Genomic DNA, 22,434 nt, shown 5'->3' with positions numbered 1-22,434 from the left:
TATTGTCAACAGCTGCCTCCACGAATTGCTGATGGGTTTCTTAGAGCTCGGTGCTGGCACTTTTCTGACTGAATCAATGGAAAATATTCCCTGGAGTTAATCGGGAAAATGAGCAGGAGAAATAGCGAGTGAGTGAACGATGAATAGGAAGGTGTCCGAGTGAGCTAAAGCTCAGTGAGAGCGAGAAAGGTTCAGAGACAGTATCCTTTTGACTGTGGCATGTATCTTGCGATACACGATCATGAAAAGAAAATGTCCCTTTCAAAAGACTTTGAACTTTTTAAAAAGTCTTTACAAATTCCACTTAAATGATACAAAGTGAAATAATGGAATAACAGATAAGCACCGCATGATTCTAGTTTATTTAAAGCACTGTAAAAGGGAAGAGTTAAAAAAAAGTTTATAAAAATGTTTAATTTTTACAAATATTCAAATTCAGCCTGTCCAGGTTAAAAAGATACTGCCTCTTCATAAAGTTGTGAACAGAAATCTTTTGCTTACACGGTAGAGAAGAGAACTCCAACCCCCTTCAAGAAGGGCTCTCATCATCCCTCAGGGAGGAGCAAGTGAGCACAGCAACCAACAAACTTACAGCTTTGGGATGTCTGCAGCTTCTGCCCCCCAATAAGTCAGCAATCACTGAGCTGAGCTGCAAGGATGACGAGGGGGTTGGAGGTAGCTGCTCTAGATGAAGAAGTCCACTGAACAGAAGGGACAAGTTCAAAGAGTCAAGCAAAGTGAGATTTAAGATGAGAAAATGGTGATGTGTCCTGATCCTCAGGGTGTGTAGGCAGGGGGAGGCTGGAACTGGTTGACGATCTCGTATTCCACTGGGTACGGTTCGTTCTCTTCCATCTCCGACAGCAGTTCCAGTGCTTGTTCCTCTTCCTCTGTTGGGTAGTGCCGCAGGAGGTTAGCAGCTGTTGCCAAGATGGACGCTCCGCCGGCTCCTGCCACCAAGTAAAAGCTGACTGCAAAGGTCACGTAGACACGGGAACCGTGGTATTTCTTGTGCTGCTGCTGAAGTGCTAGGATCAGCTCTGATGCCCAGTAACAGAAGCCAATCACTGTGGCACATTGGAGAACTGTAACAAGAAAGAAAGCCAGTGAGCAGAGCATGAAGGGCATGTGGCAGGACACACCTCTGGGAACTCCCACAATAAGAACATGAGAATTAGGAACAGGAGTAGGTCTTACGGCCCCTCGAGCCTGCTCCGCCATTCAATAAGATCACGGCTGATCTTCTACTTCATCTCCACTTCCCTGCCCGATCCCCATATCCCTTGATTCCCTTAAGAGTCCAAAAATCTATCAATCTCAGCCTTGAATATGCTCATCGACCGAGCATCCACAGCCCTCTGGGTAGAGAATTCCAAAGATTCACGACCCTCTGAGTGAGCTGTTGAGTCTATTCAAGGTTGAGATACAGGAAACTGGTTTATCCGGAGGTTGTATGTCCGGGAACTTCGATCTAACGGCAGAAATCAGCAGCCGTTTTGGTTAGGTTTTTTTTCTTCTAGCATTTTTTTTTAACAGCCAGGCTCTGGAAAGCGTCTCTGTAGCTTAGCAACAGCTTCAGAGACGCTTCCAAGGTACGGGCCGAGTGTTTACAAGCTGTTGCTAAGCAACAGTGTTTGTTGTCAGATACGGAGATGAAAACCTCCGTATCTGACAACATTAGCGCTGGTCTATCCGGAAGTTTTGATAGATCGGCAGCAGCTCGGTCCCGTTGGTGCCGGATATCACCAAGTTTCCTGTAGATAGATTTTTGGACTCTAGGGGAATCAAGGGATATGGGGATAGGACGGGAGTTGAGGTAGAAGATCAGCCATGATCTTATTGAATGGCGGAGCAGGCTCTTATGAAGAACAGGTCAAATAGTGATCTGACCACATTACACTAAACAATGGCAACACCCATCACTTACCCAACTTTTACAATTGATGCAAGAGATACAGGGAACACCCTCAACATGCACGCAAGAGCAGCCCAAAGACATCTCTTGCTCTTTGGTGGTGTAAGGGGTCTCTGCTCTTGCACCGCCTCCCATCAGCACAGCTGAAGGAGGAAATAAGTGAGTGGGAAATCTGTGCCTTTGTATTAGATGTTAATTCAACAAACAGGATGATGCAGCATTAAGAAAAACTTCCTGGTATGTGGCCTGGGGCGAGATGAGATCACAGTGATGTACTGCTTATCATTTCACAAGTCACTTTCGAAGTGGTTGTGTAAGGATTGAAAATAACGCCACACCTAGCTTGCAAATAGATTTGAGCACATCTAGTTTCACTTTTGACGTACCTGTGAGAATATGTGCAAATGCATATCTGCGGGTAATCTTCAATGCTGGATGTTTTGGTCCAAACACGTCAAGCAGGAAGGCAGACAAACTGCAAAGAATCCCCAGGAAGCAGAAGGCACCAATGACCCGCAGTAGGAGCACAGTCTGAGGGTTCATACAATAATCTGCAGGGAGTGAGGATGGGGTAAATACCTGACTTCTGCATACATCAGACAACATTCAGAAAAAAAAATACACAACAGCATTCAAAACCTTCCATGGAAGCATCAACACTAGAACATTTTACAAACATTAAATGAATCCTCTGGCGTTTTTACATAACTATCATTTTCAAAATTAAGCACCAGGGGTTATTATGGACCTGGGAATTATTTACTCCAATTGACTTTAGGTCTGCACCGAGCTCCCTCAATCGCAGCACATTGTTTAAAAAAAAGTATATATTTTTGGCGCAGAGAAGGCCAAGAAGAAATTTGATAGATGAAGTATTTAGATAGAGTAAATAAAGAGAAACTGTTTCCAGTGGCTGAAGGGTCGATAACCAGAGGGCAGGTTTAAGGTGACTGGCAAAAGAACCAGAGACAAAATGAGGAAAAACCTTTTTACGCAATGAGTGGTGAGGATTTGGAACGCACTGCTTGATCGGGTGGTGGATACAGATTCAATAGTAGCCTTCAATGGGGACTTGGATAAATACGTGAAGGAGACGAAATTGCAGAGATGCGGGGGAGTGAGACTAACTGGATTACTCTTCAAAAGGGCCGGCGCAGACTCGATGGGCCGAATGGCCTCCTTCTGTGCTGTACTATTCTATGATTTTTTTCCCCTCCTCTTCCCAAAAGCAGGGATTCACGTGGTGACAGCTCCACAGGTGCCAGGTCCCAAGTGACCATTCCTTACCTAGGAGCCTGGACCACGAGTGTGGGCAGGGTATTTGACATGGAGAGAGAGAGAGAGAGCATCATGAACCTGCTGGGTGCAAACATCTAGCCTGACACTTCAGTGCAGTGTTGAGGGAGTGCTGCACTGTCGGAGCTGCCATTGTTTGGATGAGACGTTAAACCAAGGCCAAGTCTGCTCTCTCAGGTGGACATAAAAGATCCCACGGCACTATTTTTAAGACGAGTAGGGGAGTTACACAGGGGTATAGTAGCATAGTGGTTATGTTACTGGCCTAATAATCCAGAGGCCTGGACTAATGATCCAGAGGCACAAGTTCAAATTCAGTTAATTAAATAAAATCTAGAATAAAAAGCTAGTGCCAGTAATGGTGACCATGAAACTACCAGATTGTCGTAAAAACTCGTCTGATTCGCTAATGTCCTTTAGGGAAGGAAATCTGCCGTCCTTGCCCGGTCTGGCCTATATGTGACTCCAGGCCCACAGCAATGTGGTTGACTCTTAACTGCCCTCTACAGTTAAGGGCAATTAGGGATCGGCAAGAAGTGATGGCCTTGCCAGCGACGCCTACATCCCGTAAATGAATTTTCAAAAATCCTCGGTGTCCTGTCCAATAATTATCCCTCAATCAAAATCATTAAAACAAATTATCTGGTCATTATCACATTGCTGTTTGTGGGATCTTGCTGTGTGCAAATTGGCTGTCATGTTTCCCACATTACAACAGTGCCTACACTCCAAAAAAAAGTATTTCACTGGCTGTAAAGCCCTTTAAAAGATTTACATTTATATCGCGCCTTTCACAACCACCAGACGTCCCAAGGCCAATGTTTACAGCCAATGAAGTACTTTTTGAAGTGCAGTCACTGTTGTAATGTAGGAAACACGGCAGCCAATTTGCGCACAGCAAGCTCCCACAAACAGCAATATGATACTGACCAGATAATCTGTTTTAGTGATGTTAAATTGAGGGATAAATATTGGCCAGGACAACTCCAATGCTTTTCTTTGAAATAGTGGCCGCGGGATCTTTTACGTCCACCCGAGAGAGCAGACTGGACCTCGGTTTAACGTCTCATCCGAAAGACGGCACCTCTGACAGTGCAGCACTCCCTCGACACTGCACTGGGAGTGTCAGCCTAGATTTTTGGTGCTCAAGTCCTCTGGAGTGGGACTTGACTCCCACAACCTTCTGAGGCAGAGGTGAGAGTGCTTGCTACCCACTGACTGACACAGGGGACGTCCTGAAGACCTACATAAGAACATAAGTAGGAGCAGGAGTAGGCCATATGGCCCCTCGGGCCTGCTCTGCCATTCAATAGGATCATGGCTGATCCAAACCTAGACACACGTCCACTTCCCTGCCCGCTCCCCGTAACCCCTAATTCCCTTATCAGCTAGGAAACTGTCTATCTCCGTTTTAAATTTATTTAAATGTCGCAGCTTCCACAGCTCTCCGAGGTAGCAAATTCCATAGATTTACTACCCTCTGAGTGAAGAAGTTTCTCCTCATCTCAGTTTTGAAAGGGCAGCCCCTTATTCTAAGATTATACCCCCTAGTTCTAGTCTCACCAATCAGTAGAAACATCCTCCCCGCATCCACCCCCCTCACAATCTTATATGTTTCGATAAGATCGCCTCTCATTCTTCTGAATTCCAATGAGTAGAGGCCCAACCTACTCAACCTTTCCTCATACGTCAACCCCCTCATCTCCGGAATCAACCGAGTGAACCTTCTCTGCACCGCCTCGAGAGCAAGTATATCTTTTCTTAAATATGGAAACCAAAACTGCACGCAGTATTCCAGGTGTGGCCTCACCAACACCCTGTATAACTGAAGCAAGACTTCTCTGTTTTTATACTCCATCCCCCTTGCAATAAAAGCCAAGATTCCATTGGCCTTCCTGATCACCTGCTGCACCTGCATACTAACTTTTTGTGTTTCATGCACCAGGACCCCCAGATCCCTTTGTACTGTAGCACTTTGCAGTTTCTCTCCATTTAGATAATAACTTGCTCTTTGATTTTTTTCTGCCAAAGTGCATAACCTCACACTTTTGACCTGAAAAGGATCTATATAAATGCAAGTCTTTCTTATTTCCTCCCCCCCCCACAAACAATGACAGGATTCTCCCATGATTACCTTCCAGCAGCGCCGAGTCCAAGTGGCCCAGCACATCCGCGACCCCGAGCTCCTGCCGCGGGCACACGCCGCCGTGCGCGCGCAGCCAGGCCGGCTCGGCCAGCGCCGTGCACAGCGCGGTCACCGAGAGCGCGCCCGGCACCGCCGACGCCAGGCTCCGCTCGGTGTGTTTGGGCAGCGCGCCGCCGCCGCCGCCCGACCTCCTGCGCGATGCTGACAGACCGGATCCCGCGGGCCCGTACATCTCTTCCCCCAGTTTTTTTCCCCCCACACACACGGCCGACTAATCGCCGCTCAAAATAAAAAAAACGCGACTTAAACCGCCCAGAATAATAATAATCGGCGACCGGCCGCGCGCAGCTTCCCGTTTCCAACCGAAACGGCCAACACCGGATATGGCGTCCGTGTTTAGGGTGTCAGCGGCCGCCGGTTTGTGATTGGTCGTCCGGCCCGTGAAGGTCGGCGGCCCCCACCCCCCGCCCTAACCAATAGGCGTCGGCTCCGGGTTAGTCCTCCAAGCAATCAGCGGCAGAGGTTGCACAATACGCGTGATGGACGGTGGCATTGGCCAATAGACGTTGGCTTCGGGCCAGATCCTCCAACCAATCCGCGGCGGAGGCTGGGTTTCTATAAAACGAAAGCGTGTGATGGACGGCGGCGCCCACCAATAGGCATTGGCTCCGGGCAGGTCCTTCAACCAATCCGCGGCGAGGGCGGGGATTTTTTTTTGAGCTGCGCGCCGCCATGAAGCGGCGGTTGGAGCTTGAGTGGCGCTTGGTGGCGCACCCGGACTCCCGGGCCTGGTTTGTGGCCTGGAGCCCGACCGGGAACCTGCTGGCTTCGTGCGGGGGTGATCGGGCCGTGCGCATTTGGGCCAGAGAAGGTGCGAGCGGCTCTGGTGGGTGGGGGTGCCAGAGGCCCAGGGGGGTTACCAAGGGCCTGGAGTCGCTTTACTGACTGTCCCCGTCTCTCTCTCTCTGTTCCAGGGGCCTCCTGGCTGTGCAAATGCTTGCTGGAAGACGGGCACCAGCGCACCGTACGGAAGGTGGCCTGGTCGCCTTGCGGCAACTACCTGGCTTCAGTCAGCTTCGACGCCACCACCTGTATCTGGAGGAAGAAGGAGGAGGAGGGTGGATTTGAGGTAGCGCACTCCTAAACCGGGGCCCTGGCAGCGGCTGTGGGTTGGAGAAAGACAGACTTGCATTTCTAAAGCACCTTTCACCACGTCCCAAAGCGCTTTACAGCCAATGAAGTACATTTTTTTTGAAGTGTAGTCACGCTTGTAATGTAGGAAACGCGGCAGCCAATTTGCGCATAGCAAACTCCCACAAACAGCAATGTGATAATGACCAGATAATCTGTTTTAGTGATGCTGATTGAGAGATAAATACTGGCCCCAGGACACCGGGGAGAACTCCCGCTGCTCTTCTTCGAAATAGTTCCCTGGGATCTTTTACATCCGCCTGAGGGAGCAGACGGGGCCTCGGTTTAACGTCTCATCCGCGAGGTGGCACCTCTGATAGTGCAGCCCTGGAGTGTCAGCTTAGATTTTTTTTTTTGCTCAAGTCTCTGGAGTGGGATTGGAACCCACAACCTTCTGACTCAGAGGTGAGGGTGCTACCCACTGAGCCACGGCTGACGGGACCTGAGCGTATCATCTAGGCTGACAGTTGAGTGCTGCATTTGCTGCAGGTTCCCCCTTCAGATAGTTTGTCTGTTCCCCTGGATGTAAGGGGTAGGTGGCAGGAAGCAGCTTCCTTATTGGGGCTGATCATGTCTCGGTAGCCAGCCCGTGAAGGGTCCAGGTCTTAAGCTGCTCCAGTGTTACATTTTAACGAGGAGCAGACCCATCACTAATATTTCACTAACACATGGGTGACATTTTCATGATGTGTTCAGGTAAACCTGAAAAACATCCAGCAATAGAATCATAGAAATTTATGGCACAGAAGGAGGCCACTCGACCCATCGTGTCTGTGCTGGCCGAGAAAGAGCTATCCGGCCTAATCCCACCTTTCAGTTCTTGGTCCGTAGCCCTGTAGGCTACGGTACTTTTTAAATTTAATGAGGGTTTCTGCCTCTACCACCCTTTCAGGCAGTGAGTTCCAGAACCCCACCACCCTCTGGGTGAAAAATGTTTTCCTCAACTCCCCTCTAATCCTTCCACCAATTACTTTAAATCTATGCCCCCTGGTTATTGACCTCTCTGCTAAGGGAAATAGGTGCTTCCTATCCACTCTATCCAGGCCCCTCATCATTTTATACACTTCAGCCTCAGCCTCCTCTGTTCCAAAGAAAACGGAGAAAGCAGCACAATTCTAGATTCTGATTCTAGAGGATTTTCAGCTGTATAACAGGGTGCAGTACTAGTGAGTACAGTTCTGGCATGACGGGAGCAATTTGAGGGGAGGAATTTAGTATCCTACAAGATTTAAGTGTTAGCTAAAATGTTTTCCCCCTACATTATGTTGGTTCTTCTATAAACTGGTTACTGCAATGGATCTCCGGGCTGACAATCACAGGAAATGCAGTGTTCGCAAGCCAGATCAAGCTCGGTCCTGTGATCATAGTTAAGCTGTGCTTATCCTGGACTCTTTTCTCCCCCACCCCGCCCAGCTCTGGGTAAATAACTGCCCCACATAGTACTGAGGAGCAGAGCAGAACGGTTATTTAGAGCCTGTGTGCGGTCTGATTATTAGATGCTCAGTTCCACATGTTTTCTTTTGACAGTGTTTGACAACTCTGGAAGGACATGAGAATGAAGTGAAGTGTGCCGCTTGGGCTCCATCTGGCAGTCTCCTAGCAACATGCAGCCGGGATAAAAGTGTGTGGGTTTGGGAAGGTGAGACAATATTTAGTGAAGCGAGTCCTCTTTTTATTTATATTAAAAAAATTAAAAAAAAAAATCTGCCTGTAAAGGGGGAGATATTTCCATCCAGGCAGGTAAGCCTTGCAATTCACCATATCATAGATATAGAAACTTAGAATAGTACAGCACAGGAGGCCATTCAGCCCATCGAGCCTATGCTGGCTCTTTCGAAGAGCAATCCAGTTAGTCCCACTTCTCTGTTCTTTCCCCATATATATATCAATGATTTGGCTAAAGTTGTATAATCTCAGTTTGCAGATGACACCAAGTTAGGAGACACAGTAAGATGTGTAGATGGGGGCAGAAAGTTACAAAGGGACATAGATTACGTGAGTGGCAGATAGAATTCAGTATTGGGAAGTGTGAGCTCATTCACTTTGGGTCCAAGAATAACAAATCAGAATATTTTCTAAACAGTGAGAGACCAAGAACTGTGGAGGAGCAAAGGAATTTGTGTGTCCATGTACATCAATCGCTAAAAGTTAGTGCACAAGCAGTAATCAAACAGTGAGAGACCAAGAACTGTGGAGGAGCAAAGGGATTTGTGTGTCCATGTACATCAATCGCTAAAAGCTAGTGCACAAGCAGTAATCAAAAAAGCTAATGGACTGTTGGCCTTTATCTCAAGGGGGTTGGAATATATCGGGGAGGAAGTTATAGGTCTTTAGGAGTGAAGTCAGGAAGCACTTTTCCACACACACGGTAGTGTAAGTGTGTAACTTGCTCCCCCAAAAGGTGTGGCTGTTGGGTCAATTGAAATTTTCAAAACTGAGATCGATTGATTTTTGTTAGGTAAGGGTAGCAAGGAATGTGGATCTAAGGTGGGTGAATTGAATTGAGGTACAGATCAACCATGATCTGATTGAATGGCGGAACAGGCTCAGAGGACTGAATGACCTGTTCCTGGTCCTATATACAGGACATCTCACCGTTAATGTATATAAAGTTGTAAAAGGAAAAACCTTCAGGCAAGCAGAAATTATGACCGTTAAAGACCTATAATAAACCAAAACGCTGTGTATATTTTGTAAGCTGTCTGGCTGCCACGTACTCTTGACATTTCTAAATTAGTAACTTGCTGTCCAGTGGGGTGAGGACTCTATCATATGAACCGTTGCTGACTTCTAACTTGCATTGCAGTGGACGAAGAAGATGATTATGAGTGCGTGAGTGTACTGAATGCTCATACCCAGGATGTGAAACATGTGGTCTGGCACCCAAACGGAGAGGTAAGAGTTTCCAAGAACTAGTACAGTATATCTACATTCCACACTCTCCTGCTTTCATATTTGCAGCACCTCAGCCTTCTGGCAGGGGATTGGATATTTATATTCATAGAATTAGAGAAGTTTACGACACAGAAGGAGGTCATTTGACCCATTATGTCCGTGCCAGCTGAAAAAGAGCTATCCAGCCTAAACCCATGTTCCAGCTCTTGGTCCGTAGCCCTGTCGGTTACGGCACTTCCAAGTGCATATCCAAGTACTTTTTAAATGCGATGAGGGTTTCTGCCTCTACCACCCTTTCAGGCAGAGTCCCAGACCCCAACTCCCCTTCTACCAGTTACTTTAAATCTGTGCCCCCTGGTTATTGATCTCTACGAAGGGAAATAGGTCGTTCCTATCCACTCTATCTAATTTTATACATCTCAATTAAATCTCTTTGTAATGCAATGCAGCAAGTCAGGGTCACATAGTATGTAGTTGAGACCTTTTAATGTGGTCAGGAGGATGTAACAATTGATCATGTTTCAGATTTTTAATGTATATTTCTGAACTCTGTACACTAGCTCCTGGCTTCTGGAAGTTATGATAACAGCATTAAGCTGTACAAGGAGGATGATGACGACTGGGTCTGTATCAACACGCTTGAAGGGCATGAGTCTACAGTTTGGAGTATTGCTTTTGATAAAACAGGGGAGCACCTGGTGTCTTGCAGCGACGACAAAACTGTGAAGATCTGGAAAGCATACAGCCCCGGCAATGAACAAGGTAAAGAAGCCGAACCGGGCCTAGCAAAGCCCTTTTATTTTTCTGTTGATCCCACACAAATGAATAAAGTATGACGAACTTGAATGACACAGTCACAGTAATTTCAGTACAAACCTGTTTATATAAATGTGCTGTCACGCAAGCTGAAATGTTAGTATTGACCATTACATTTGCTTCAATCTTTGGAACAGCCACTCCAAGGAACTTTGAACAGGCCATACAGTTTTATTATTTAAATCTTCCACCATCTCCTGCTCCTTTTCAGTTCTTATGTGGTTACTATTATTTAAAAAAAAATCTTTGGCTGATAACTAGAAGACTGGACATTAAAATTTCAACTGGTTCTGCCACAGTTAAGGTGATTTTTGAGAGTCAGTATTCAGAAGGCACTCTAGCACCTTGCGCTATGAAATGGTAATGCAAGCGTTATCCTGTTTGCTGGGTATTGTATTTAGTGTGGAGGGAGTAACATGCATGCGAGATAACTGGTGCTAGAATGTAGTATGATAAATGGCATGTTTTATTTCAGGCAAATAAGATTGTCAGGACCGCTGAAATATTTTTCTGCTGTTTCCTATTTAAGAATAGGATTCCACTAAATTTTGATGCCTTGACAGTCATCCCCAATGTGCACTTTAAACTGGTTGATATGCTAAGTGGCTTTCTTTTTGGTGCAGGTGTGGTGTGCACTGGCTCAGATCAGTCCTGGAAGTGCATCTGCACCCTATCGGGGTTCCATACTCACGCCATCTATGACGTCTCGTGGTAAGTTCAAAGTCATTGGTATGTTGGTACCTTGTCACATGGAAAGTTCCCCATTCCCATGTAGAATTCCTTAGTGATTGACACAAAATATAGGTAACTAAATATTGGGAAGACTTAAGCCATTGTCTTCGGTCCCTCGCCACCGATTCCATCCCTCTCCCTAACATCTGGCTGAGGCTGAACCAGCCTGTTTGCAACCTTGGTTTCATATTTGACCCTGAAAGGAGCTTCTGTGCCACAACCAAGACCGCCTATTTCCACCTCTGACAGCTCCCGTCTCCACCCCTGCCTCAGCTCATCCGCTGCTGAAACCCTCAACCATGTCTTTGTTACCTCTCGACTTGACTATTCCAACGCACTCCTGGCTGGCCTCCCACGTTCTACCCTACGTAAACTTGAGGTCAGCCAAAACTCAGCTGCCCATGTCCTAACTCGCACCAAGTCCCCCCCCCCTGTTTATGAAGCCTCCATTTTAAAATTCTCATCCTTGTTTTGAAATGCCTGCATGGCCTTGCCCCTCCCCATCTCTTAACCTCCTACAATCCTGAGATCTCTCTGCTCCTCCAATTCTGGCCTCTTGAGCATCCCTGATTTTAAATCACTCAACTACCTGGGCCCTAAGCTATGGAATACCCTCCCTAAACCTCTCTGCTTCTCTTTCCTCTTTTGGTCATCTGTGTAAATAGATGGCACATAATACACTGTGTTAGCATAGGCACAGTGTGTGAACATCCCACGCCACCACTGTACACTTCTAGCATTTTCAGTGTAACCTAATTTGGAATTGGCCTTTCAGTTGCATTTAGGGAGGCTCTTAAGAATTGCCCTGGTAGCCGTCATTGCCCAAAGTACCCAAGTGCTGGACTTTACTTTTAAAAACATGTCTGAACATTCACTAATCGTTCCTTTCAGGTGTCACATGACTGATGCTATAGCAACTGCATGTGGTGATGATGCAATCAGGATATTCGAGGAGGACCCTGGCTCTGACCCGCACCAGCCAACATTTTCACTCACGGCGCACGTCCCAAAAGCACACGCTCAGGACGTCAACTGTGTGGCGTGGAACCCAAAGCAGGCGGGGCTGTTGGCAGCATGCAGCGATGATGGGGACATTAGCATCTGGAGATACGAGTTTGAAGATTAGAGCAAGGATTCATCCAGAGCTGTTCTACGCGAACAATTAATGCAGGCGTTGTCGACAACTGCATTGCAATGCACAGTAGCTGTCCACTTCTGGAATTAATTACCACGACTACTTTATGTAACCATTTTCACATTTGCACTAATGATCTTGCCACTTGGTGATGTTCTGCCTACTAGTAAATGCTGTACATAGCTTAATTCAGTTTAACAAACAGCAATTTTCTTTCAAGTACTTTACAAAAAGTACAATTGGTGCTTATCTTACAGCTCCTTTGCTATTAGTTTTAAGCCTATTCAGTCAGTTGGCATTAGCAATTACAGTAGACTGCAAAATAGATCATTTAGACATTCATAGTGTACTTGTAAGTGTGGCAGATTCTTGAAGCGCTGACAGATGTAGGGGAGGAATTCTTCTCCCTCATCTCCTGTGATGTTTACAGATCCACATTGTATGTGTGTAGTCTAAAGGAACTGTTCAATAAAATCTTCATCTATAACATTACAGAGTCTGTAATTGAGAGATGTTAACTAGGAATGCTGGTAGTTTGCATCATAAAAGCTTTTCCTGCTATAGTTTATAGGCTGCATATTAATATTCAAAACACAAGATAGAATCATTGGGCTAAGAGGCAGTTAATAACTGCCATTTAATTTTATGATGAGCACATCTCTCTTTAGTGGTTAGCAGGTGGTTGTGGGGCCCTGGTAATATTGACTGGTCAGTTTTCTACACAAACACCCAAAAGCTGGTGAGGAAGAGTGCAAGTTATTGACCATCAAGTGATGATTGTTATGCTTCAGTGGAGACAAGTTAAATAAGGGAGCCCAGAAACGTTTCAGTGCAATTTTTGAAGAGAAGTAGCTATATTACTGGAATGTGAAACATATTTACCCCAGGCTTGGTTCTGGCAGTAGGTGGATAGGGGAGTGTCGATGGGTGTTACCCATGGGTGAGCAAAACTATGGCAGATGGCGCTCAATGCAGGGAAGTGCAAGCTCATCCGCTTTGGATCCAAGAATCACAAATCGGCATATTGACAAGAGCATTGGGATTGTGACATCCATATACACAAATCACAAAGGTGGTGCACAGGTACAAAAAGTAATTAAAAAGGAAGTGATGCTTCAGTTGTACAGATCCTTGGTCAGACCCCATCTGGAGTAGTGTGTTCAGTTTTGGGCACCGCACCTCAGGAAAGATATATTGGCCTTGGAAGGGGTACAGCGTAGATTCACGACAATAAGGGCTAGAACAAGTTGCATAAACTGGGTTTCTATTCCTTTGAGTTTTGAAGGTAAGATACAGAGCAAGTCTTTCCTATGGTGGGAGAATCCAGAACAAGAGCACGTAACCTTAAAATGAGAGCTAGGCCATTTAGGAGTGAAATTAGTATTGGAAATCTGGAACTCACTTCCCCTGAAAGGCTGTGGATGTTGGGTTAATGGAAGTTTTCAAGACTGAGATCAATGGATTTTTGTTGGGTAAGGGTATCGAGGGATCTGGAGTTGAGCAACAGATTAGCCATGCTCTAACTGAATGGTGGACCAGGCTCAAGGGGCTGAATGGCCTGCTCCTGGTCCTGAGAATTTATGGATACAGGAATGGTCAGGGTTAAGGTGATAGTAATGCACCCCACTGTAGCTAGTGTAGAAGGGAATTGATTCAGTAAAGGAAAACAATCTCATTGGGAGGTGGTGGGGGTGAACTAGGAACAGAGTGAAAGTTTCAAGGAGACGTGCAGAACCTTGGGCCCAAAATCAATAGACTCACCTCTTTCTTAACATGGATCAGGCTGCTACACAGAGTTTCAGTCTGGACCTCAATTGGGAAACTTCTCCGTCTGGTTTACATAAAGCTCTGTAATATATCAGTATGTCTAAACAATGTGCCTAACAGATTCACAAAGATAATGCTGATCTCCTCTCACCGGAAGCCAGATGCGAAGGGACTTACTACAGGAGAAAAGTAATAGCTGAACAATTCTGCAGGAAGATTCTATATCCTGGAGTTTGGGAACTGTAACTGTGGTCCTTATTTGTTAAAAATAGAGCACCTAGCAGACTTAAAATTAAACACCAAAGGGAATTTTAGATTTTATTTGGGCTCAATCCCCAAGTAGCAATAAGCAAGGTTACACACATCAGTGGGTACAGACCTGCCCCAGCTCACTCTTACACTTACAAAAGCTCACCATAAAAACTGTACAAATTACTTTTTTGGGGCTGAAAAAGAAGCTGGCGAAATCTTGGTTGAACTTAAAGTCTTTGAACATGTTTTACAAACTACAGCAGAAGCCACTGCATCTCAGTAAATTTAAAATTGTAACCCCATAGTAAATCCTGCAGAAGCCAGGCAAGAATCAGCAGGTTGCTCAACACTTGTTAAGCCAATGCCTTACTTGAAGATCTTGTGTATTTACTGCAAAAGACTATGACAAAAGGCATAAAATTATTTTATCACTCACACAAGTTAAACAGTTCAATGTATCTAATTACAGACACGTGGAAATGTGTATAAAATCTCCCAGGATCCAGGCATAACAGCAGCAACCTTTACAGAGCCACAGATATGGATCTGGCTGTTTAGTCAGAGTCACTCTCGCCATCGCTGTCTGCTTCCTTGATGTCAATGTTGAATTTGTACTCCTGATCACAGCCCATGTATGCATCGCTCATGAAGTACAGTGTGTAGTGTTGGGTACTGGGAGCTGGTGCAAGAAAATCTAGTTTCACCTGAAACACACAAATGAGCACAATGTATTACAGGAAACTCTTTTTTATCCGGCACCGACGGGACGCCGGTTGATCAAAAAGTCCGGATTATAGAGAGGGACACTTACTAAGGTACGAGAGCCCCGTACACAGCCACAGATCCAGGCATCCCTGTTACACAGCCACTAATATGAAGTAAAACTTACCTGAACCTACTCCTGAATTTCGCCGGTTAAGAGAGATTTCCGGTTATTTAGGTGCCGGTAAAAAGAGAGTTTCCTGTCGAAGGGCACCATCACTGAGCTAACCACCAGCAACCTTTAACCTAGATTCTCATTTTGAAGCCATTTCCTTCCTACTGTGTACATACACACAAGTGGTTCTTGGTTAATACGGCAAGTCAGTAAGCAGCTTGCAAGTCTGGTAACGTTACTCTGTAACACATCAGTGGGTGCGACAGCACTGATTGAGGTAGCTCTCTGGGTGTTTTGGCTTTGCTCAGTGCCTTACCGCAATGTCAGTTGGTAACTGGAGAAGCTGGGGCTGTTCTCCTTAAGAGGAGATTTGATACAGGTGTTTAAAATCATGAAGGGCTTAGATAGAGTAAATAAAGAGAAACTGTTTCCAATGGCTGAAGGGTCGAAATCCAGAGGGCACAGATTTAAGGTGATTGCCAAAAGAACCAGAGGCGACCTGAGGAAAAACTTTTTTACGCAGCGAGTGGTGAGGATTTGGAATGCACCGCCGGATAGGGTGGTGGATACAGATTCAATAGTGGCCTTCAAAAGGAAATTGGATAAATATTTGAAGGAGAACAAACTGCAGGGATATGGGGAAAGAGCCGGGGAGTGGGACTAACTGGATTGCTCTTCGAAAGAGCCGGCACAGACTCGATGGACCGAATGGCCTCCTGTGCTGTACTATTCTATGAGTCTCGTGAGGCGGCGGACCTTGTGTACCGAATTCCAGTGCTAGCCCACACCCCACACTGCTTTTTAAATCCAAATCTAACAAATATACACTGGCGCCAGGTATCTAGCAGCTTAAGTCACTCCTACACAAGGCTGAATACTCAATAAATGAATTATCTCCCTCCCTGGAGCAAAGAGATGACACTAACCTTCGCCTTCTGTTGCAGGGTCAGCCTCTTGATGGATATCAAGCTGTTTGACTTGGGGTCTCCCACCACCACCCACCATCCTTCCTCACGTTTCTGAAGGGAGATTAAAAACAGGATTTTGTTAGAAAAACAGAAAGAAGTCAGGATAAAATACTGACGCTTGGAAAGAGTTCCCTTACTGGCGTATGGACTCACCTGAGGGAATAGGGGCGCGATGACGGGTCCAGTCACCTCCTCCTCACGCTCCAGCTGCACCATCACCACGACCGAGGAGCCACTGCACAAAAATTGCACATTATGTCGATATGACTGACGGCTATGGCCTTTCCCTTTAAAAAGAGCTTCTATACATTTGAACAGATTGACTCAGTCGGTTGGGGTACTTTACTCTCCAGTTCTCTCTACCCCATTCAATCCAGGAACCTACAGACAAGGTGGGGAAACCTACGCTGCCCTCTGTCTCTGCCATGGTTGAGCCAACGTCCTTTTATGAGCTCTGTATGAGGAACTGTCTGCAACAAGAAACTCAGTTAGAGACCTTGTGTTCTGCATAACATGGGGGTTTCAGTGGCCCACAGGAAGCTGTACTTTGGTGTCTCAATGTCTGCACTCAGACTTCCTTTAAAAGTGAATGATAAAATTTAACCCTTAACTCTCCCAGCACCCGATAATTTTCAGCTCCCAGAATACCCACCGAGTTCGATGCTGGTCACGGATCACTGGCAACATCCAAGTGCAATGAACCCTGAACAGAGCTGGATAACAGAGGACTTACAATGACTTTTATCCTCTGCATGTGGGCTAGATTCAAATCCAGGTCCGACCTGAAAGGCCTTGGTCCCTGCTGTTCCACTGGCCGAGTTCTGATTTAGTTAATCGCTCTCACCTTTTGATGTTTTCCTTTTCGACCACCTCATAGGAGAGCTCAATGTTGGGGTACCGGTTACAGAATCGGGCGACGTCCATCATCTGCGCGTCCGAGAGCTGCAGCAGCACGTTGCGCTCATCATCCTCCATCTCCATGATATCAAAGATGCTGTCAGTCCCCTGAAAGAAAATCACTCCACATTACTCAACAAATACAGGCCTGCAGCTCGACCCACCTCACTCAACTAGTCCAGGCGCCAGTTACTTCCAATGTTGAGAGCCAACAGGAAGGCCCGCTCTCTGAAAAATTTCATACATACAGGGGCAAAGACTTCTCTTTCTGTATCACCCCCTGCCCCTCACCCCCACAGTAAAGTCAATACCCGACATTGCTAGCCACTGTATGACAAAGTAACAGGAAAGTAGTCCAAGTTCCACTCTTACCCTGTTGGCACAGTACTTGGTGCCTAGCTCTACCCTCACCGTTATCAGTTCAACTGTGTGCCCAGCTATGCCCTTACACTGGTCGGCACACCACTTGATGCCCGCCACTTCATTTATCCTGTCAATACAACTCTGGTGCTGCCTGGTCCCACACTTAATCCTGTCGGTATAGCATGCAGTGCCCAGCCCGCAACCTTACCCTGTCGGTACAGCGTTTGACGTGTTCAGAAGTGAAATGCGGAAGCTGCTTCAAGTACGAGTCCTTGGACCACATGGCCTGGGTCACCATCTGGGCCAGTTCCATTGCAGCCAGAGCCGGACTGAGCCAGCCGTTACTGGAGAGCACGTCCACACAAGCTTGGATTAAACGGATTGCCTGGTAGAAAACGAAAACAGAGCAGTATCATCATTTAACGAGGTTTCAGGATCTCACCAATGGCATTTGAAATGAATATCCATCCATAACACTGGAGTATTCAAGCTTCCATTTTGGCTCCTCACCTTACTAAGGATCTCCTCGGTGTCGGACTGCAGCTCGGCGCTCAGCTGCATTCGGGAAAGGTGTGCCTGCAGAAGCAGGTTTGTCTTCACGTGAGGGTCGTTGAATTTCGGGTTGTTCAGTTTGTGAGGAACCTTCTGATACAGCTGTAAAAACAAGCAATAGGAACAGCTTTTAAGTAACACCCCACACCAAAATGTGATCACTGACCCACAATCATGTAACCAATGTTCCTTTTTTTTGGGTTCGCGGTCCCCCTTTAAGCGTGGCCCATTTAAATTTTCATGCATGCGCGGTTTCTCCAATATAGGAACAGTAATAAGCTATTTAGGCCCTCGAGCCTGCTCCGCCATTCGATGAGAGCATGGCTGATCTGCGATCTAACTCCATATACCCACCTTTGGCCCATATCCCTTAATACCTTTGGTTATCAGAAATCTATCAATTGCTGTTTGCAGAAGAGAGTTCCAAACTTCTACCACCCTTTGTGTGTAGAAGTGTTTCCTAATTTCACTCCTGAAAAGGTCTGGCTCTAATTTTTAGACTCTGCCCCCTAGTCCTAGAATCCCCAACCAGCAGAAATACTTTCTCAATAACAACAGAAAATGCTGGAAAAACTCAGCAAGTCAGGCAACATCCGTGGAGAGAAATTTGAGTTGACGTTTCGGGTTTGACCCTTCTTCAAAACTGGAGAGAAAAGGAACTAGATCGAAGGCAGGGCTGCGATCGGACAAAAGAATAAAAGAACCAAAAGAAGTAAAAGAGATTAGAAGCTAGACGAGATGGTAATAGGCTGTGATTAGGTGTAAAGTGTACTGGCAGGGCAAAAGATAGCTGCCAGGTGTGAGAGAGAAACAAAAGGAAAGGGGGGGGGGGGGGGAAAGGAAAGGAGTGGAAAAATATAAGTGAAAATGAAATAGGGGCCGAGGTTATGATCTGAAATTGTTGAACTCGATATTGAGACCGGAAGGCTGCAGACTGCCTAATCGGAAGATGAGGTGCTGTTCCTCGAGTTTACGTTGAGCTTCCGTGGAACAGTACAAGAGGCCAAGGACGGTGAGGTCCGAGTGGGAATGGAGCGGTGAATTGAAATGACAGGCGACCGGAAGCTCGGGGTCACCCTTACGGACTGAACGGAGGTGTTCCGCAAAGCGGTCACCCAATCTGCGTTTGGTCTTCCCAATGTAGAGGAGACCGCATCGTGAGCAGCGAATACAGTATACTAGATTGCGAGAAGTACAAGTAAATCGCTGTTTCACCTGGAAGGGGTGTTTGGGGCCCTGGACAGTGGGGAGGGGGGAGGTATAGGGGCAGGTGTTACATCTCCTCCGCTTGCACGGGAAGGTGCCAGGCGAAGGGGAAGGGCTGTTTGGGGTGATAGAGGAGTGGACTAGGGTGTCTCGGAGAGAGCGGTCCCTGCGGAATGCTGAAAGGGGAGGGGAGGGGAAGATGCGTTTGGTGGTGGGATCACTTTGGAGGTAGCGGAAATGCCGGAGGATGATCCGTTGAATGTGGAGGCTGGTGGGGTGAAAGGTGAGGACAAGGGGAACCCTATCGTGGTTCCGGGAGGGAGGGGCAGGGGTGAGGGCAGAGGTGCGGGAGATAGAACTGCCCTGCCAGTACACTTTACACCTAATCACAGCCTATTACCATCTCGTCTAGCTTCTAATCTCTTTTACTTCTTTTGGTTCTTTTATTCTTTTGTCCGATCGCAGCCCTGCCTTCGATCTAGTTCCTTTTCTCTCCAGTTTTGAAGAAGGGTCAAACCCGAAACGTCAACTCAAATTTCTCTCCACGGATGTTGCCTGACTTGCTGAGTTTTTCCAGCATTTTCTGTTGTTATTTCGGATTTCCAACATCTGCAGTATTTTGCTATCAGAAATACTTTCTCTATCTGTTCCCCTTAATATCTTGAAAACTTCGATCAGATCACCCCGTAACCTTCTAAATTCTAGGGAATACAACCCTAATTTGTGTAATCTCTCCTCGTAACTTAACCCTTGAAGTCCGGGTATCATTCTGGTAAACCTACGCTGCACTCCCTCCAAGGCCAATCTATCCTTCCTAAGGTGTGGTGCCCAGAACTGCTCCCAGTGCTCCAGGTGTGGTCTAACCAGGGCTTTGTACAGCTGCAGCATAACTTCTGCCCCCTTGTACTCTAGTCCTCTAGATATAAAGGCCAGCATTCCATTAGCCTTTTTGATTATTTTCTGTACCTGTTCATGACATTTTAATGATCTATGTACCTGGACGCACCCCCCCCCCCCCCCAGTCTCTTTGGACCTCCACTCTTTTTAGCCTTTCACCATTTAGAAAGTACCCTGTTCTATTCTTTTTAGGTCCAAAGTGGATGACCTCACATTTCCCTACATTGAAATCCATTTGCCACAGTTTTGCCCATTCAATTAATCTGTCGCTATCCCTTTATAATTTTATGCTTCCATCTACACTGCCTACAATTTGACCTATGTTTGTCTCATTGGCAAATTTGGATATATGACTTGCTATGCCATCATCTAAGTCGTTAATAAATACTGTGACTAGTTGAGGCCCCAACACAGATCCCTGCGGGACACCACTAGTCACATTCTACCAATTTGAGTACCTGCCCATTATCCCTACTGCCTCGTCTCCTGCCGCTCAGCCAATTTCCTAACCAGGTCAATAATCTGCCCTCAATTCCGTGGGCTTCTACCTTAGTTAACAGTCTCTTATGTGGGACTTTTATCAAATCTTTCTGGAAGTCCATATAAATAACATCCATAGATAGATATTCCCCTGTCCACTACTTTAGTCACCTCTTCAAAAAATTCAATCAGGTTTGTCAGGCATGACCTACCTTTCACAAATCCATGCTGGCCCTCTCTGAGCAACTGAAAATTTGAGGTGTTCAGTCACCCTATCCTTAATTATAGACTCTAGCAATTTCCCCACAACGGATGTTAGGCTAACTGGTCTAGAATTCCCTGGTTTCCCTCTCTAACCGTTTTTAAATATTGGCGTGACATGCGCACTTTTCCAAACTAAAGAAATGGTTCCTGGATCGAGAGAACTTTGGAAGATTATAGTTAGGGCATCTGCAATGTACTCACCTACTTCCTGTTAGAACCCTGGGATGGAAACCATCCGGTCTTGGGGATTTGTCACTCTTTAGTGCCATTATTTTCTTCATTACTGTTATTTTATTGAGTCCCTGTCCCTGATTTACTTTCCTTTGGATCCAGTGAGCGGCCTGCACAAGACCTCCAGACCATTGCACGGCCGCACAGCTTAGCGGGAACGTTGGTTGTAACCCACCCCCAAACGCTGACTTTGAACAGCCCCTGTATCCTCTCACTGACCTGTCGCAGCAAGTTATCCTCATGGTGCCTGATGGGAATGTTTTCATACTCTGCAGCGTTGGAGATGATCTCTATCAGGCCTCGAATCTTTGTTTTGGCGTTTAGAGACATACTGAACAGCTCTGGAACCAAAACACACACAAAAAAATCAGTTTCCAATTTCATTCCTGCAAGATGACTGACACAATCACGCTGTCAGTCCAGACACGCCGCAATAGTCATTACACTGGAGCCTTCCACTCCAGTGGGCCACTGTAAGAAATATACAGGAGATGACTCAGCCCACCTCACTGTGGAATATACCTGTCGGAACTTTAAGGTGAGATGGCATCCCACACTGACTCTCTGATATACCAGCACTTACCAATTGTGGTGTAATTGATGTAATAATACGCTGCGATCATTCCGAGGTTCAAAGGTGCCACATCCATCTCATCCTCAATGCTGATGCACTTGGACTGTTCCAGGTCATTCAGGGTATTTTCCACCAACTGAGAGAGATGATCTGAAAGGTGTCTGTGGGACACACCTGCAACACAAAACAGGATACACATTACTGCTGGACTGGAGAAGAACTGATCGGGACCACTGCACCCTGCTCATCCTATACTGGAGAAGTGGAGCAGATTCAGATAAACACTGCCAGGATATCATTTTTAAAAGTGAATTCAACAAAGTGTCTAAGATATTCATCCCGTGCAATTATACCGCCCCCTCTTATTTCAGACGGCAGATTTGCAGTTTGAAATGTTAAGAGTTGTGAACGAGTCACAGGCACCACTAGAACTCACACTTGAGCAATACTCACCCATGCCATGCAGGTGGCACATTCCACAAAGCAGAACTCTGCTCACCCTCAGGATGCACCACCTATTTAAGATGCTCATTGGCATCAATTAGAAGCACGCGGTGGTACAAGCACAGAACCTCTTACAATCTAGATTTCTAATGGGTGTTTCACAAACATTTTAAATTAGGAGGCCGAAGGGAGTAAATCACGGCAAAGTAAATTTGAGAAGCGGTAAATGAAGGAGGAAGAAAGAGAAAGAACTTGCATTTATATAGCGCCTTTCATGGCTCTCGGACATCTCAAAGCGCTTCACAGCCAATACAGTACTTTTGAAGTGTAGTCACTGTTGTAATGAAGGAAACGCGGCAGCCAATTTGCACACAGCAAGCTCCCACAAACAGCAATGTGATAATCTGTTTTAGTGATGCTGATTGAGGGATAAATATTGGCCAGGACACCAGGGAGAGCTCCCCTGCTATAATCGAATCGCGCCGTGGGATCTTTTACATCAACCCGAGAGGGCGGACGGGGGCCTCGGTTTAACG

At 46.2% G+C, this 22,434-nt stretch overlaps 3 protein-coding genes across 4 annotated transcripts in view; 1 reads left to right on the top strand and 2 right to left on the bottom strand.

Annotated features, from left to right (window-relative positions):
* Positions 1–343: 343 nt before the first annotated feature.
* tmem127 (transmembrane protein 127) lies at positions 344–5,758 on the bottom strand. Its single transcript, XM_085971041.1, has 3 exons — positions 5,346–5,758; positions 2,302–2,466; positions 344–1,085 (listed from the first exon to the last, which is right to left on the bottom strand). The coding sequence occupies exons 1-3, from the start codon at positions 5,587–5,589 to the stop codon at positions 778–780; spliced, it is 717 nt and encodes a 238-aa protein (XP_085827167.1). The 5' UTR covers positions 5,590–5,758; the 3' UTR covers positions 344–777.
* A 288-nt stretch (positions 5,759–6,046) lies between these two features.
* Positions 6,047–12,618, top strand: ciao1 (cytosolic iron-sulfur assembly component 1). Of its 2 annotated transcripts, none has more exons than XM_085971038.1 (7): positions 6,047–6,243; positions 6,332–6,486; positions 8,076–8,187; positions 9,355–9,443; positions 10,004–10,205; positions 10,883–10,970; positions 11,883–12,618. In XM_085971038.1, the coding sequence occupies exons 1-7, from the start codon at positions 6,090–6,092 to the stop codon at positions 12,115–12,117; spliced, it is 1,035 nt and encodes a 344-aa protein (XP_085827164.1). In that variant the 5' UTR covers positions 6,047–6,089; the 3' UTR covers positions 12,118–12,618. The 2 variants fall into 2 exon arrangements, with proteins under 2 accessions (XP_085827164.1, XP_085827165.1); XM_085971039.1 differs by having other exon boundaries at positions 6,051–6,228.
* Positions 12,619–14,198: 1,580 nt separating this feature from the next.
* snrnp200 (small nuclear ribonucleoprotein 200 (U5)) overlaps positions 14,199–22,434 on the bottom strand; it is a 66,175-nt gene continuing 57,939 nt past the window's right edge. The window contains 8 exon segments of the mRNA XM_085971042.1: positions 14,199–14,849; positions 15,949–16,041; positions 16,144–16,225; positions 16,835–16,995; positions 17,459–17,635; positions 17,761–17,904; positions 21,100–21,221; positions 21,464–21,628. Of these exon segments, the coding sequence (XP_085827168.1) occupies positions 14,700–14,849; positions 15,949–16,041; positions 16,144–16,225; positions 16,835–16,995; positions 17,459–17,635; positions 17,761–17,904; positions 21,100–21,221; positions 21,464–21,628 (1,094 nt within the window). The 3' untranslated portion in view covers positions 14,199–14,699.

This window comes from Somniosus microcephalus, chromosome 30 (genome assembly GCF_052327205.1).
Source record: "Somniosus microcephalus isolate GS21.2 chromosome 30, FLI_Smic_1.0, whole genome shotgun sequence".
Classification (NCBI taxonomy): domain Eukaryota; kingdom Metazoa; phylum Chordata; class Chondrichthyes; order Squaliformes; family Somniosidae; genus Somniosus; species Somniosus microcephalus.
The sequence above is the reverse complement of the archived record's forward strand: the minus strand, read 5'-3'. Positions and strand labels throughout refer to the sequence as shown.

Coding starts and splice junctions, on each gene's coding strand:
- ciao1 (XM_085971038.1), top strand. CDS start 6,090: ATGAAGCGGCGGTTGGAGCTTGAGTGGCGCTTGGTGGCGCACCCGGAC. Junction 6,244..6,331: donor AGAAGGTGCGAGCGGCTCTG/GTGGGTGGGGGT, acceptor TCTCTGTTCCAG/GGGCCTCCTGGCTGTGCAAA. Junction 10,206..10,882: donor CAGCCCCGGCAATGAACAAG/GTAAAGAAGCCG, acceptor TTTTTGGTGCAG/GTGTGGTGTGCACTGGCTCA.
- tmem127 (XM_085971041.1), bottom strand. CDS start 5,589: ATGTACGGGCCCGCGGGATCCGGTCTGTCAGCATCGCGCAGGAGGTCG. Junction 2,467..5,345: donor GGACTCGGCGCTGCTGGAAG/GTAATCATGGGA, acceptor CACTCCCTGCAG/ATTATTGTATGAACCCTCAG. Junction 1,086..2,301: donor ATTTGCACATATTCTCACAG/GTACGTCAAAAG, acceptor TTCTTGTTACAG/TTCTCCAATGTGCCACAGTG.